The sequence below is a fragment of the Trichogramma pretiosum genome, unplaced genomic scaffold (genome assembly GCF_000599845.2).
Source record: "Trichogramma pretiosum strain Unisexual culture from Peru unplaced genomic scaffold, Tpre_2.0 scaffold102, whole genome shotgun sequence".
NCBI classification, from domain to species: domain Eukaryota; kingdom Metazoa; phylum Arthropoda; class Insecta; order Hymenoptera; family Trichogrammatidae; genus Trichogramma; species Trichogramma pretiosum.
This window is the reverse complement of record NW_019640799.1, coordinates 205,216-222,253: the sequence shown is the minus strand read 5'-3', so window position 1 is coordinate 222,253 and position 17,038 is coordinate 205,216. Positions and strand designations below refer to the sequence as shown.

Genomic DNA, 17,038 nt, shown 5'->3' with positions numbered 1-17,038 from the left:
TAGTAAGTGGCCTATTGAACTGTGAAAAATATTTATCGATAAAATCTTAATTTCCAATAAAAAATGGCAGGTTTTTTAAAAGTATCGCCAGCACACCCCGGTCTCTCCTATGCTATTAATAAACTTGATTTTAATTAATAACCCGCAGCCTCAATATTTAATTTGTATCGTCATGTTCAGAAAAAATACCGACTATTTTTGTAAATGCATATCCGTTGAAATGTCAAAATAATCGACGCGATCTATGCTGCTCATCGAGTCGATCATTTTCCAGGCGCGATCGATGGCGAGGCGGCAGTGATTGACGCTTTTCAGGTAGTTGCGAGCGCCGAATACGACGCGGTACGAGAGGACGTCGTCGTGCAGGCGCAGCCTCTCGATCCAAGCGGCTTGGCTGCTAATTTTGTGTAGGCCAGAAAATGAAAATTGGTGAGTCGATTGTTTTTATATAAGGTCAATGTGGGTATTTTTTTATCGCTCATGTCTCTATATTCGCTCAATAATTTAATATTAAAGATCTAATTTAACACAAAAATTTTTTTTTTAAATTGGTCGTATTAAGCTGAGCATGTTTAACATAAATATATTATTTAAATATTGGTATTAAGTTTTGATTTCATGTAAAAATTTAATTCAAACTTGAGCGAAAATAGGGGCTTAATAGAGAGCAAAACTATACTAAAACTTCATTTCTGCGTTCTACGAAAAATCAGGATGTCGGGAACTAATGTAGCCATAATTCGCATGTTTCATAGGTTATCTTCTTCGTATAATACCTGAAATATCATATGTTTCATTTTTGTATTATCATCAAATGGTATAAAATAAAGCCCAGCGAATCCTCTAACCTGTCGGAAATTTACATTAGGATTTTTGAGTATCGGTCCCAGTAATCCTGAAGATAGAATATAGGTGTCGGTTGTGTCAATCATTTGAGATTTACAATTTATTGAAAAAACAGCTCTAAATATGAGATATGTCATCAAGATTGATATTTTAAAATATAGCTTTATAAAAAAATAACAGTTAGTTGTATGTGTAGCAATGATTGAATCAATAAGCCTCGTCTAATTTTCAACTGATTTATTTAATAAATATTTATAATTAAAGTATTCAAAGGAATGTAAAATATACACCTAAATTACAGTGAATAACAAATAGTTAACTGTAGAAGTGATGAATTAATAGTGTAATTATTATAAAGTAATGTTACGGAGTTAAGTTGAAAGATATGATCATTGTATGTTACAGTCTGTTTATCAATCTTACAATCGACAATTATTACTATACTTATTATTGCGGTATGAAAGAATTCTTTATAATTAACTTTTAAATAATTTAGAATTATTTTTTTCTTATAGTCTTTGGGAAATAACTCGTAAGCGGTAGAAGCATACGAGACGATCAAAAGAGCTGCAATCTTATGTTATTTTTGGTTTTTTTTCCAAAATATAGTTCGTGCATATATATCCTACGCAATTACAAAAGAGTAGAAAAATATTTCTGTACATTATTTTGTTTCATCTATTTTGTACCTTATTCAATGTTACTTTTGAGCTTTTGGTACGTCAATAGGCGATTACGATATACTGCGATACATTTTATATATCTATAGAAAATACTCCTTTACAATGAAAAACCTTTGTACAATCTTAGTACTAAATATGTATACATAGATATCAAATATATACTCGTGTTCATAAATTTTCTTCGGTTACCTTTTAACATTAGAATAGAATTTATAATTATATAATAGTACTTGTTATCATCACAAATGGCTGATTGAATAAACATCTCTTAAATTAAGTTTTAGACAAAAAAAAAAAAAGATCCTACTTATGAGCGAGAGTGCGAGTTACACGGTTTGGTTCGTCGAGAAAAATTTCTTTCGGCTTCTCGGTAGCAGCGGTTCTCTCTGCTATTCATTGCGAACGAATCACTCGAGTAAAAAAGGATAACAAAAGAGATACTTCGTTAACATTTTAGACGACGAATTTCCCGACACTACGAAATATGCTCGCAAAGTTTCGCGGCTCATTTTTTTTTGCACTCGAAAGCGCATTCCATGCTTATCATTAATTCTATGTACAGGCAAACGGCGATCTCGCTCGCTCTCGATCCCCAAGCGAGACGCGATTAATTTATAATTTCTTTCCTAATTGACTTTGAATGCTTGTTGCAGCTGCTGCTGCTCATTACATGAATCCAAGCGACTGCAACTGGGTGGCCCTCAGAAACATGAGATACTGGCGCAGAAAGGCGAGCGAGCCGTGGACGCTGCGCATCACCGGCTTGTGCCTGCAGAGCTTGGCGACGATGGCCCTGAGCTCAGGCGACGCCGGCTGCTCGTCCGCGTCGTATTCCTCGTCCGCGTCGTCCTCCTGGTCCTCCTCCTCCTCCTCCTCGTAGTCGTCGTCGCAGGAATTCGACCGGACGTTGTTATTACTTTTCGTCAGGTCTTGGGGCGCCTCGTCATCTCGACGGATCTTGCTGTGGTTGGCTTTGCTGAGATCCAGGGGGGCACCCTCCTGGCTCGAGGCGGTGTCGGTGCTGCTGCTGTTGCTGTCCAGGCTGTTGACGATGACTTTTTTGTTGTAACCGTTGCCGCTGCTCCTCGACTCGGCGTGCTTCACGCCCTCCCTGAGGATATTCAGGGTGAGGGCGAGGACCCGCGAGCACATGTCGGCGCTGCCCAGGAAGACCGGATTCGTGATCTTGGTCAGCTGATCGAGCTCGGCGCGGAGACCCGCGGGACCACCCAACTCGGCCACTCGCGAGTTTGCGGCCTGCATCGCCGCCGCGGCGATGTAGGGATTGAAACTGGCCGGGCCACCGCCGAGGCTGGCCAGCAGGTGTATCGTCGTCACGGCGTCCTCCTGATCGATGTAGGGCATCATCGACAGCGACTTGGGCGACGCAGCGGGGGTCATCGGCAGTTGAGGAGGTGCCGATCCTCCACCGATCGGCGAATCGAAGCGAATCGGGATCGAGTTGCTGAAATTGTACTGCGGCTGCGGCGGCGATGGCAGAGCAGCAGCACCAGCGGATTCTTGCTGCGAGGGTGGCGTCTGCAGCTGCTGCTGCTGCTGTTTCTGCTGCCTAGCCGGCTGAAGCTTGCTCACTACAACGGGCAGCAGGGCGCTCACGATGTCCTGGGGCGGCGGCGTCGTGTCCTCGCTCTTGGTCTTGGGTCCCCGGCGCGTGCCGTACACGTCGACGATGGGCAGCGGATTGGGCGTGCCGTCGGTGTTCAACACGACACTGGGCGTGTGACTGTACTTGCGCAGATGGAGCTTGAGCGAGTGACAGTACTTGGTGGCGTAGTTGCACTCGTTGCAGCGAAACTGATAGACGTCCGAGTGCGACTTGAGATGCGAGTTGAGCATGGACTTGTTGACGCACGAGTAGTCGCACTGCTCGCACTTGAAGGGCTTGGAGCCGAAGTGATTGCGCAGATGGTACTCGAGGTGGTGCTTGTACTCGGTGACGAAGGGACACTTCGGGCAGGTGAGCAGCTTCTCGGGCTTGATGTGCTGACGGCTGTGGTCCCAGAAGTCGACCTTGACGATGGCCACGTACGGGCACTGCTTGCAGCGAAACAGCTTGACCTTGCCGTTGGTCTGGACGCGGGGCACGCGCAGTCCCAGCTCGTCGCCGCTCTGGTCGTACACGGGTATGTCCAGGCTGTTGTTGTTGTTGTTATTGCTGACGATATTGTTGTTGTTGTTGTTGTTGTAGTTGGTCTTCTTGGGGGGCGAAGCCAGATCGTCGGCGGGCCCGAGATTGCCGCTGAGCTGCTCCATCACGAGCTTGGTGAACTCCTGGGGCTCGATGTCGTCGAGATTGCGACAGTGGGTGGACAGATGCTGGCTGAACTCGAGCCTGTTCTGGGTGGCGAACAGGCACAGCTGACACTTGAGGTTGCTCGGCGAGCGCATCGAGTTGGATCCACCGTTGTTACCAGCAGCCGCAGCTCCTGCAATGCTGCTGACACACTTGCTCGGCGTGGCCTTGCGTACTCGGCTGGCTTTCTTACTGCCGCTGTCCAAACTCGCGAGGGCGGCGATGTTCATGTTGGCGGCGGCCGAGTCGTGATGCTCGTCGTTGTACTTCATGTTCTTGGTGAAGTCGAGGCTGGCGGGATTCGAGGCCTGGGACGTGGAGCTGCGCGGCGACAGGGTCAGCAGCGAGTTGGACGACTGCTGGCTCTGGGGCGAGTTCGAGTAGCTGCCGTAGTAATCCGCGATCAGGGCATCGGTCTCGTGGTGTCCATGGTGTTGTGACTGCTTGCCGCCTTCCGACGAATCGGCCATCTGCGAGAATCATGGAAAAAAAGAGAAAAAATAAGTAACGTTTGTTTGTGCCGATCGATATGTGAAGCGTAATAAGCTCAACGCGAAAATCCCCGCTATATAAGCGTAAGTCCTCGAAAAATACGACTAATGATAAAAATGCCCGAATCTCCCCTTCTCTCTCTCTCTCTCGACTTATGTTGCCTGCATAATGATATAAAGCGAGAGAGAGAGAGAGAGGCTTACGCTTCTCGAGATTGGACGATTTTCATCGCGGCCATGCTCGGAATCGCTTATGTAACTGGGGGGTGGCGCCGTCGTGCGAGACCCCCTCGTGCGTACGTACACCGAGGGGGGTTTGCTTTGGAAATATACGAAAAAAATTCGCTTCGTGTAATGGAGGGTGTGCCCGTGGACACGACACACACACGCGCGAATATAGGGTATATGTATGGAGATGATTACTCACCATATGCTCGGTGTGGCTGGCCCAAGCGGGCGGCGACTGCGACGCCAAGGGCTGACTCTGTTGCTCTTTGGCCACCATTTTTACCACCAATGCGCGATGATACTTTTTTATATTTTTAATACAAATATATATTTTTTGGATCCTTGAGATTATATCGCGTAGGACTTCTTGCTTTGATCGAATGATTGAATTGCGTTATACCTGTAAAAACGAGAGACAATTAATGAAAATTATTGTAAAGAGTTGACAATTGCAAAATTATTTTAGTTCAAAATTCGTATAATGTATAATTCCACCTTCAAGTACGGGGAAAGATTTAAAGCATTAGCGCGCAAAACGCACGCGATAATCCCGAGAAAAGGCAGCAAAAAATTGTGTAGAATTCACAAAAAAAAGACTGTCTGTACCGCGAGAGCACAAAAGCTTGTTTCATAAAAAGACCGAAAGAATCGACAGCAAAAAAGAAGAGAAGAAGAAGCAAGAAGCAAGCAAGATCGCAGGTGAAAGAAGCAGATTTTCTCTCTCTGTGTAGTAAGTAGTAGACACGCATGGAAATCGTCGAGATCCGCCTACGCGTACTACCGTATCAAGGAAAAAAAAGGTCCTGTAAATACAGATCGATATTATACGCGCGTAAATACCTATCCTTTCATACCCTATATGTATCGCGTCTTAGCAGACTTTTTGCTGTCATGTGTGTGTGCCTCTGAAAATATCGCACGGAAATGGGGAAAAAAAAGAGAGAGAAAAAGATCGACGTTTATTGTATTATGTAAACTAGCGTGTAGCATAGGCAGTTCTTTGAAAAAGGGTTTTGGGCAACGCGTCATCCTTTCGCTCGTATATGCATACAATTTGTGTGTTCAAGTACTCAACGTTTTCTTCTTTATGTCATTTTTTTTTAGAGAGAAAAAACTGAACGCGCACAAATGTATGACGAACGAGGACAAAAAAGTATGTTTTTCGTTGGAAAGAGAGCGAGCGAGAAAATCGTAAAAAGCCGCAATAATAAAGAAAAAAGAAAAGAGATTCAATGAATGGACAGATGCGCGGAATATCGCACGGACTTTTTACAAACGCATTTACGTACAGGGTGATGCGACGCGAGGCAATTTTTCGAATCGGTTGAAGATCGATTTGTATTGTATATTTTTTAAAATATTCATCGAAGCCCAACGTTGTGTTATCGATTTCAACCATAACGAACTTAACTGGGTTACTCGGCGAATTCTCTAAACTTTGATAAACAAAGAAACTATAATCGTCGTGTTTTTGAAAATAGATATAATTTTTGCGCTGCGAGCGATATTTCCGAGAAACGCCTGGCTCGATAAAATTATGTGCTGCCGCCGGTCAGAGGGAAAAATATTCAGAAGGTGCATAGATTCATAACAAAAAGTTCGGTAATTTAAAAGCGAAAATTAGGCTTACAAATTGAAGGTATCAGCGAGCTACTGTTTCGATAAAGATAAGCTTCTCATTCGATAACTGAACATCGTCTAAACATCTCCAATACTCGATTGGCAATTTTCCGAAGATTTTTACAGACGCGTGTCTATTTAATCGCTTAGAAGATAAAAAAGAAACAGATGTATACTTTTCATGTCTTGCATGGGTCATGTACACAGAGTTCAATCAACCGTTTACCCGAAAATTCAAAATAGATGTAGTGAAAAAAAAGCAGAGCAGCTTGTTGTTTGGGCTATAAAGAGCCTCATCGATTCGATACCAAAGGTCGCGCGAAACTAAATGCGATATATTTATGACTCGGGTTTTGTGAAGGATCGGTGTACACGACGCGTTTTATACACACACACGCGCGTACAGATGTGTCCGCGTGTAAACACACAATAATTTAGCTTCTTCTTTTTTTTCGACCCTCGGGTCATTGATCTGCATTTAAATTTCTCCGATGGGAAATTTGTCGTATTTTCACTGAAACGCGTACCCGGTAAGCGCGACGAATTATTTTATTTCTTTCGAAGATAATAAAATCATAAGGCGCTCGGGGCGAAGAAAAACAACGAAAATCTTGAACCACGAGTTCTTAGAAAGTAACTTTGAAAATATAAACAAACGAATTAGAGATCGGGTAAATAAAAATTGAACGAGTATTTTGAAGGAAAAACGTAATTGAGACTCGACGCGATGAAAACAATACAATGGAGATTAATTAAATTGCTCGATTTCGAAATTGAATTTTTTTCACTAGGGCTAAAACACTGATTATTTCGCGTTGGTATGAAAGCGATAGAAAAAGCAACGTCAAAAATGATAAAAAAATACTTAAAAAAAAACACTTACTTGAAATTAATAACAAAAAAATCAAAATGAGAAGGGCTGATTATATCATACTTTCAGTACGATATAACAAAAAAAAAACAATTGTAGTCGTAGCGCGCGGACACTATCTCTAAAAGCGTCTCAAAAACACGCTACACAACTTTATCGAATTTAAAGAGAAAAGCGTCGAAGAAGGGCCGATGATCGTCTCTATCGTAGGCAACACACGCGACGACCTCTCGACGCTTCGACGATCCCGACACTACTACTACTACCACCTAATAAATCGTCGAACTGCGATCGGGATTCGCCGACGACGACTGTTTTGGCGCTTTTATTATGTGAATGAGAGAGACGGAGGAAAAATCTCTCTCTCTCTCTCTCTCTCGCTAAAAGGCCCCCAACAAAACAATCGGAGAATGTGTTGCGCGCAATGATGATGATGGTACGCGCAGGCACCAACACACATGCACACGCATTTATCATTGTATATTACATATGTGATTGACCGCGGCGCACGAGCTGCGCGCGAGCAAATTAAAATAGCAATGAGAGTGAGTGAGGCAGAGGGTGGGGTGGGGGTAGCCGCGCACGTGTGCTGCTACTGCTACACCGGCGCCGGGCTTGTGTTTCTTTTCGCGAGACGACGACGGCACAGCAGCCGCCGCCGCTGCAGCGCGTCGTCCCATGTAAATACAAGTATATACACGCAATGTCAGGAGTACACGTGATTGGCGTCTGCTGCTGCCACTGCTGTTGTTTTAAATTGATCGAGACGAAGCACGCGATATCTCTGACATTTTAAATACTTTGAAAACTTTCACTCGACGTTAGAATTTTTTTAGGGTAAAAAAGCTTATTGAACTCACTCTTTCTACGTCCAAGTGTTTGACATTTGAAAGCACTATTAAATCACTGTAATAACGCCAATCGCTGCTGGTGGTCAATCGTCTTTTTTGCTTCCCGAAGATTATCAAAAGTCATATCCTCGGAATCACCACTCGTGTGTACAAAAATATATCGTCGTCGTCGTCGTATGCACAAAGAAAACGTCTTGCACCATCCACTAAAAAGGCAATTCTCGTAGGATCACTTCACCACTGCTGCGTACTGGAAGTACATTTGACAGCACTCTCTGGACTATGTATATGGTGAAACTGCACAGCACCGATCGGATGGCACTCGCTTGTTGTACTGCCGCCTCGGGGCTAAGAACTGCGCCTAATCTACCCTACTCCCCTCTACCCGTGTCGCTTATATGTGCTCTCTTCGTCGAGCCGAGGCGCCGAAATCCGCTATGACGCGCGTGCGGATTTTCCTACGCAGAGAGTGGGGGTAGCCCTTCTTTAATGCTCGCCGCGTGTATATGGTTGGGCAAAGCTTCGATACCATTGGTAATCAGACTTTTGCCCGTACTATCCTTCTCTTTGTACTCGACTACTGTGTTATCGAATTGATGTGTGGTTTCAATGTCGCACTCGTCAATTATCACTATTATGGATACCGAGTGGGTCGTTGGATTTACATATCTTTAAAAGGTAATTAATAAAGCTTAATCGATTTCCCATCTTTGAACACTTCTTTTTATCACCTTCACTTATTGAAAGAAAGCGTTAAGAGCGATTCGATGCGGTGTCGTCGAGATTATTGATATCATTTGTTTTCACCCACTTTTCCAAGATTTTGATCAACATGTTTCCACAATTAACACGTTTTACAATTTAAGTTGATCGATGACTTTTTTACGCGTGCCCATGTAGATAACATAAATATCATCAGTCTATAAAGAGCATGTCTCTCTCTACATTACACGACGAAAAAAAAAACAAACACAACAGAGGCTGATGTCTGCCACGCTTTTGACCGCACGCCGCGTTTAACGCGTCTTCATAATGTATTATATTTAAATGAGAGAAAAGATACTTTGAACCCTCGCGCGTGCGATGTACTTGGTAATTTTTGTCGACTCATGTGCGTGTGTGGTATTATAAAGTAAAGAGAGTGTAGGACTCGAGTTCGATACAGCCGGAAGCTGCTCGTTAGATATCGGTACGATTTTTGCAATACTACCATTAACATTTGACTTTTGTAAACCTATCTATACAGTTATGATTCACCAATTATATCTTCTTTTAAACAACAAAAATCTTACTTATAAAACACTCGTTAGGAGAATGAAACAACAAAAAAATTGCTGTAAAAGAGATAGTAATTGATATACTTAGTTTTTCCACGAAAAAATTACTCTTTGACAGCAGCAAATTCTTTTCTTGTCATTTTCTTTCTGGTCTCGATAATTTTAATCAGGATATCATTATTTCTGTAATTGGATCGTCCGATTCAAAATTTTTCTCTGTTATCATTGTATCTTTGATAATTATTCCAGCAAAATTCGTATAACTTTTGACTTTTCTCGAGCTATTTTCGAAAATCGGTCTTTATGCGCATTATACGATTTTTCTAGACATCGTTTTTCGTGTAAATCGCAAATAAAAAAGGTTGAATTCCGCATAATACCACGGATGTACACTCGCATCTTATCAGCCTCGCCAATCCTATACGTGATAGTGTATATTTTTCTCTCTCTCTTATATTCCGTCGAGTTTCGATCGCTTTTTCTCTTTTGTGACCCTTTTCTCTCTCTCTCTCTCTCTCTCTTGAACTCCCATTTTCATCCCTTGCATACATACACACGCACAGACCAATTTCGATTTATTTTTCTTCGTATAATACGTGAGTAAGCTTCATCTCTCTGTGTTTCTCTCTGATGGGTGACAACGACGCGTCGCATTTTTTTCCTCCACCATAGTGTATATATTTTATTATATATACGTAATATACGTAAAAGGCCGGCGCTTTTTGTCTTCTTCGGGGCTTCTCTCTCTCTCGAGTTTTTGCCGCCGCACGTGTTGTATATCTTTTACGCTGTGCCACCCTCGCTTTTCTTTTTCGAGCTATATCTCGAAGCTCGACTCCCCAACTCTCGCGTCGTATCTCGCGAGGAGCTCTTCTAGCTTTTTCGCTCCTTCTAACTTGGAATTATTTTGTTTGTTCGTACCAAGGGATAGAGAACGTATGCGTCCCAAGGCTTGAGCTGCGAAAATGACTTCTCGCTCGATCCTTATCTCGTTCGAGCTTTTAGAAAAAAATCGAATTTATTTTTGGCAATTATAAAAGCTCTCGATTTAATGTCCTCTTTACGATTCGTGCTTGCTCGATAATAATAAAAGTGCGACGGTGCCCTAACAATGCCGCGGCGTTTAATGGAAATTCATTTAGCGATCAATCGTCGGTCGACGCGCACAAAAGGTGGCACACGCTTTAACACGCCTACACACCCTGGCGTATTCACGCTGTATATATATGCGCTTGCGCTGGTGTTTATTGGGCTCGCAGCTTACTTTTCCCATTCTTTGTCATAGTGTAGTAGTAGTCGAAATTTCGTCCTTCGCATACGGCGCGTTTTGGCTCGCAGCAACGGCGGTACATGTTAATATATATATTTTTTTCTCTCTCTTTATATCCGAATGGCACATTATATTTATTCTCTACTTTTCATCACCACCTACTCTTTAGTTCCACTATATACTCGCTCCTTTTTTCTTCACCCCGGACACATGCGAGGTTTTCGCGCATATCCGACACCCCATCGATGCGCACGCGCACATAAACAGTTGTTGCCAAAAACTTGGTCCAGCCCCCCATGCGCGTTGTTGCATTTTTTTCTCTTTGATAATGCAGAGAGTTCAGGCCCGGCCTAAATAGAGGGAAGAGGCGATTTTGAATTATGGCCACGCAGAAGTCGATATTTTTTCCGCAAAAGCGGAAGAGAAGTGTATATATATTTTCTTCTTCTTTGCCGTATCGCGCAGTTAATGATTAATGGCCGATCGCTTGTGAGAAATGTCTTTCTTAAGGCTTTGCACATAGATCAACGAACACCTCTTGCAAATTATCATGATGAATGAGGTCGGGATTGTATGCCCTTAATGGAGGATGATACGGTGCGTTCGAATAATAATTGTAAAGCCAAAAGCTCTGACGTTTTCATCGAGAGGATCGCTCGTACTTTTGGAGTTTTGTGATGTTTCTATCGGTACGCGTAACGACAGAAATAAAAATCGAAATCATCGGTATGGAGTTAGTGTGAAATTTGTAAGATATGTTACAACTGATTAAAAAAGATAAATTGAGAGCTTAGATAGAACATTTAAAGCAAGTAAAGCATGTTTAGTTTAGTTTATGATAACATAATGATAACAGATAGTAGCATTAGATATTAACTTTTTGATTTAAGAAAAAGTGATCTTAATTTATTATTACTCATTATGTTTTTAATTGCGTTTCAATAATTAATGGTTTCACCGTCAGGTATGACTCAACAAATATGCTCTGATGTTACTAAATGTAATATTAACTTTCATAACATTATCTTAAAACTATTATTAGTTTAGATTTTTACTGGTTTAAATAAATAAAAATAAACAAAATAAGTAAATGAATAAATGAATGAAATGAATAAAAGGGTTGACGTTATAAATTTTGTTTTTAGAATTTTATTTCATCATTTTGCGCTAATGCTCCTGACTCATTTCAGCAATTTTACAAAACAAGAATTTATCAAAATATCTATGATATGAAAAAATAATTTTAAAATTTAATCGGATTAAAGATTCACTTGAATTTTCAAATTATTTTTTTATATAATAGATAGCATGAATAAATTATTCTTTGTATTCTGGTCGCAGGACGATGAACGTTTTATCTCTCGAACATTTTTGATATTTTTAATAGTTCCAAGATAATTTTAGTCGAATGCTTCATGAAAATTAATATTTTTATTTGCCTAAAGAATTATTTATGACGCAGCACGATGAATATTCAATTGACGTATTAGATAATCAAAGATTAGATGGTTCTAATAAAATCATTACTGGAACTATAAGTACCATAAAAAATGAATTTTTAATAATGGAAATTAGATACACGCACACAATCTTTGGGAAAATCACTAGTAGTAATTGAAAAATTTAAAATGAATACTTTTTTCAAATACATTTCAATTTATTACTATTTTATACATAAATTGGAGGACAAATTTTGCAAGTACAATAATCAAATACAGAAACAGATTGAATGTACAATTATAGATCGGCAAAGCTACATATCAAAATGTGCGTGACGTGTTACTGAGGACAGGTTAAAAATTAAACAAGCACTGGCAGAAGCTCTGAACGTAATTAATTGCCTAATTACGGAAAAAACTGCCCACTTAATATCATTTTTTTTGTTATAATTATGTTACGAACAATAAGCGCATTTTAAATGACTTGAAAATGGCAATGAAGCAAAAAATTGAGTCCAATTTTTAAACACTTTAAATACGATAATACTATTTTAAGCATCTACCGCTAAATGGCGAGTACCATTATTTGTAAATCTACAAATGGAAAAGTCCAGTTAATTTTATAAGTCATCAGTTTGGGAAAAGTCTAACACAATTTCTATCGTAATTTTCAATATCACAAGATGATCGTACAATAGCAAAAAAAGAAAAGCGGAGCATCATGTGGACATAAAAGGGTTTGCTTGTTTACGTTTTTAGCCCGCGCTTTTTTCGTTGGCTAAAAACCAGCCATAAAGTATTGAACATTTACGCAACGGAAACGCACAATCGAGCATGCAAAATCCCTCTACCCATCAGTAAAAAAGTATCTGCTTTAAAAAAAAAAAAAAAAGAACTCGTTGATACAAAAAAAGTATCGAGAAAAAACTCATTCACTAAATTCTCGTAAAAGATCGAATAGGTACACCGATTCACAAAAAGAAGCAACCCGTAAGTAAAGTATGAAATCTTTTTTTATCCGCTCGGCCACCAATGGAAGGCGCGCATGCCATATAATGTATACGTACGGTCTAGGAGTTCGATTGCAAAAAAAATATTTTCCTAACTATTATTTTCGAATCGAAACGAAGGAAAAAAAGGGGTTACGATCTCGGCTCTGTCCGTCCGCAGCTGTTCCCCTGCGTTGTAATAACCCTTGGCTTACGCCCACGCACAGCGCAAATCTTTTTCGCTTGAGTGATCCATCAGGTATAGTGTATAGCTGATTTAAAAAGCCTGCGTATACATATGCATGGCGAATGTACGCGTCAATACGATGCTCATAATGGATCAAAAATACGTCTATTTTTCGAACGAAATTGGAAAAAATTTACCTATGACTCCGTATGTTACGTTTAAGTTTGCATGAAGACAAGAATATCAATAAAACTGTTTGATTGCAAAATATACCGAATAAAAACTTGCATTTAATATGCTTTCTTTGACTGTAAAAATAATGCGTAAGATAAACGTCTACGACATCTAATGGATCCGAAAAAGTATAGATTTCCCTTAAAAAAAATAATACACACTCGGCGTGGAGCCGACACCACCTTCGAATGTTTGCTTAAAGAAGTGTAAAGCGCGCTGACCTCTCCAACAACTCATTACTTTTATTATGTATACTTGTAATAATATAATGTATATGTAGCGAGCGCAATGACGTCCATCAGCTGCGCCACAGAGATATATTTCCCCCTTCCTCGTCTTAGCATATATATAAGCCATTATATACGCGGAAAAAAGAGGCCGAGAAAAAGGAAGAAGTAGCCGAAAATTTACTGCCGAATATCCGCAAGCGATACGCGCGCAGCAGCTTTTCCTCTCTTTTCCATCGCACACAAGCGCACGCACGAACTTGTACGTATGATATACATTATAGAAGTGGCTATAGGAAATACACACACGCGAAAAAAGAGAGAGAGAAAAAGCTACGTGGGCTTGGATGTGCCGGCAGTAGTATTTTTATTTTGATCAAACCCCTCTACTCTCTCTCCGACGAGCCGTGGAGAGAGATCGTCTGCCTGGCACGCGTATACGCGCGCGCACGCAGCAAAGTTTATCTGTATGTGTTATAGCAGTCGAGTATTGGGGTGGTGTCAGCAGATGAACCATAAGAGGGCCGCAGTACGGGTCAACCCCGAGAGAGACAGAAAAAGTGAAGAAACGAAGAGAGAGAGAGAGAAAAAAGGAAAAGTATCGGTGTGGGTCAGCTGTCAGTTGTTTGTCCTCGTACACATACACACACGGACACACATATACGCGTTACATGGTCCAGCGCCCGGACTCCGCAGCAGCGCAGCAGCAGCAGCAAAAAAAAAGGAAGATATATATACAGCTACATATGTATACAAAGGGGCACATGCAGCAGGCAAAAATACAATGGCCGGCGCAGTTGACCGCGCCAGCCATACACATACAAGACTGCGCACGCGAAGCCAATGGATTTTTCAAAGGCACGCGCGCGGCGCGACGTATTTTATAAACTATGTGTCGTAGTTGCTGCACCCGCTGCAGCGCGCATGATTATACGGACAACTACTGCTGCGCGTACCGAGAGGTACTTTTTATTTGTCTTCATCCCCCCGCGTCGATATATGCAGTCATTTTTTGTCGATTCGGTATGTACGAGTACTCCGCGTCAGTCTTGACAAATGACGAATCTCTCGGCCGAGATCTCTCTTTTTAGCAACTCGTACTTATAAGTTTATAAGGAGAGAGAGAGAGAGAGAGAGAGAGAGAGAGAGAGAAAGCGGTACATGCCACACGCTCCGCGCCGATATTACGAGCGCATTAAAGAGGGTGAATTTCTTTTTTTTTCGTCGCTGTATCAAGACGTTTTTGGCGTTTTCTTATTCTTGGCCTCCGTGGCTTTTTTATGCTGACACTCTCTCTCTCTCTCTCTCTCACTCACTCTGCGGACAAAAGAGCCTAGCGATTATCGGATCGCGGAGGTTTTGTCGGTGGTCGATCTTTTTTTCGAGCATCGACTCTCGTCGCGAGCGCGCTTGATTGACGTGCCACTGGGACCTGCTCGAGAAAAGAGAGAGAGAGAGACGTCGTTGTGGCTAGCTCATTCAAAAGCTCTTCTCTATACTTCGGAGTACATATATACTTATAACTACGAGGCACAGGCCTGAGCCCATGTCATATTTTGTAAAGATATGAGGACGGACGGATGGAATCGAGCTGTAAAGATCCGATTCCGCGATATTCGCGCTACATTTGGGCGAGTTCGAGGCGAGAGCTTGGACAAATTGCCCGAGACTAAGACAATTATCGCGTTATTTCCTCCAGCAGACAGGTATGATGTCGATACGGAGGTGTACTATAGGTAAACTCATTTCTAGGTCTACCGCCTTACCTGAATACCTGAAACTGCTTTGATTTATATATACAATTATTCCCTTTGCCGCTTGCGGATTTACAGATATAGAGGTACTCACCATCTAGCGGTAGAAGCTGGCATTAATTATCATTGAATTTTCGTCATCAAAGTACGTTCTTCTTTCTGACTCGCGAAAAGGAACGCTACAACGAGCTAAACGTCGCCCTGATATCATGATGGAAACTCAAAGCGGCACATTTTCGTACGCAGCTTCTTGAAGCTCGAGCGATCATCGCAGCGCTACGAACAGTAGTTTGTGCGGCGACCGTAATACTCGCATTGAAAGAGCATACGTGTACTGGCACGTTATCGATGGAAATTTTTGAGTAACGTGTACGGCCGTGCCCAGTCCTCAATCAGAGATCGATTTTAACTATCTTGAAAGCGGGATTAAACGGAGGTGTTCTAAAAGTGATGGAATACAATCGATCACCAGAGAGTCTTTCTCAACAAATCTTTATGAAGAAAACGTAAAATTTAAAACGACGCTTAACTAATTAATATAAAATGTTCCCTTTCCCCCTTGATTTATATACAATTTTTTCGCTTTCCGCGGTGCGGATTTATAGATATAGAGGTACTCGCCATCTAGTGTCAGAGGTTGACATTAAAGACTATAGAAATTTTATCATTATAGAATCTCTTGAAGCGCCTATTACAAATATTTTGAAAAGCGTGTTCTGACTTGTACGATTGCTGTTTTTTGCTATTTAATAACCATTTTTTGACCATGGAAGATTCTTTAAAACTACCACCCAAACAATACTTCCATGAGCTAAAGGCATGATTTAATTTTCGACATTTGAATGATTTGAATGAACCTTAATTCAATTTACCAATGTTAGATTTTACTGGTGTTTTACTTTAATAAAATTCTTTTGACTTTGCCACTTGCAGATTTTCAGAATTAAGGTACTTGCCATGTAGCGGGGGAGGCTTAAAGTTTAAAAACTAGTTTAAATTTTTGAAAATCGTTAAATTGCCATCTAAGATCATTTATAACGCCCTCAATATTTTAAACATTATTTTATTTTAATGTATTTCAAAACTTTTTAATTTTGTTCATAAGGTCGTATATAAATTCTGAGCATGACTACCTCGGAAGCTCCTGCATCTTCGTGCGACGATCCAATCGCTGAATATTTATAACTAAAGACAAAAATACTTACCGCTTCATATAAAAATAATTTTCGAGACAAGCGCAATAAAAGCCTCGAAACTTTACGCTCTTAAAATTAATCTCCTAAAGAATCGATTACTGCGTCGAACATAATACTCTTTTTACGATCACTCCGGCCTGTGCGAGAGTAAACTGCCTCGACACACACTCGACGCGTACCTCGTCTTTTTTTTAGCCGCTATTCGTACCTTATAAATATATTTTTTAATTTTTGTCGCTTCGTGCAGGTATAAATGTAGTTAAAGGTTCATCGTATCGAAGCTTCGAATCATCTATCCGATGGGCATCAGTCCACTCGATCGATCAAATACACACACGCGCGTAAAGGTTTGACGTGTGTTCTACTATACACTATACTTCGTATACAGCGCATATTATTCTATTGACGCGCGCGACACGCTTGTCTCCAAAAAAGACGTCGAGTTTGAAGGTGTTCTGTGCTCGTTGTGTACACAACAAAGCTCACGCGACATGTATAATACGTATTTAAGACGATTAAAATGTTTGTTGAGTATATTTTTTTTCGTTGTTGTTCTTTTTT

At 41.1% G+C, this 17,038-nt stretch overlaps 1 protein-coding gene across 2 annotated transcripts; it reads right to left on the bottom strand.

Annotated features, from left to right (window-relative positions):
• Nucleotides 1–1,436: 1,436 nt before the first annotated feature.
• LOC106653401 (protein hunchback-like) lies at nt 1,437–8,218 on the bottom strand. Of its 2 annotated transcripts, none has more exons than XM_023458545.1 (3): nt 7,914–8,218; nt 4,762–4,962; nt 1,437–4,313 (listed from the first exon to the last, which is right to left on the bottom strand). In XM_023458545.1, the coding sequence occupies exons 2-3, from the start codon at nt 4,837–4,839 to the stop codon at nt 2,196–2,198; spliced, it is 2,196 nt and encodes a 731-aa protein (XP_023314313.1). In that variant the 5' UTR covers nt 4,840–4,962; nt 7,914–8,218; the 3' UTR covers nt 1,437–2,195. The 2 variants fall into 2 exon arrangements, with proteins under 2 accessions (XP_023314313.1, XP_014228299.1); XM_014372813.2 differs by lacking the exon at nt 7,914–8,218 and adding an exon at nt 7,066–7,323.
• Nucleotides 8,219–17,038: the final 8,820 nt, after the last annotated feature.

Coding starts and splice junctions, on each gene's coding strand:
- LOC106653401 (XM_023458545.1), bottom strand. CDS start 4,839: ATGGTGGCCAAAGAGCAACAGAGTCAGCCCTTGGCGTCGCAGTCGCCG. Junction 4,314..4,761: donor CCAGCCACACCGAGCATATG/GTGAGTAATCAT, acceptor TGATTCTCGCAG/ATGGCCGATTCGTCGGAAGG.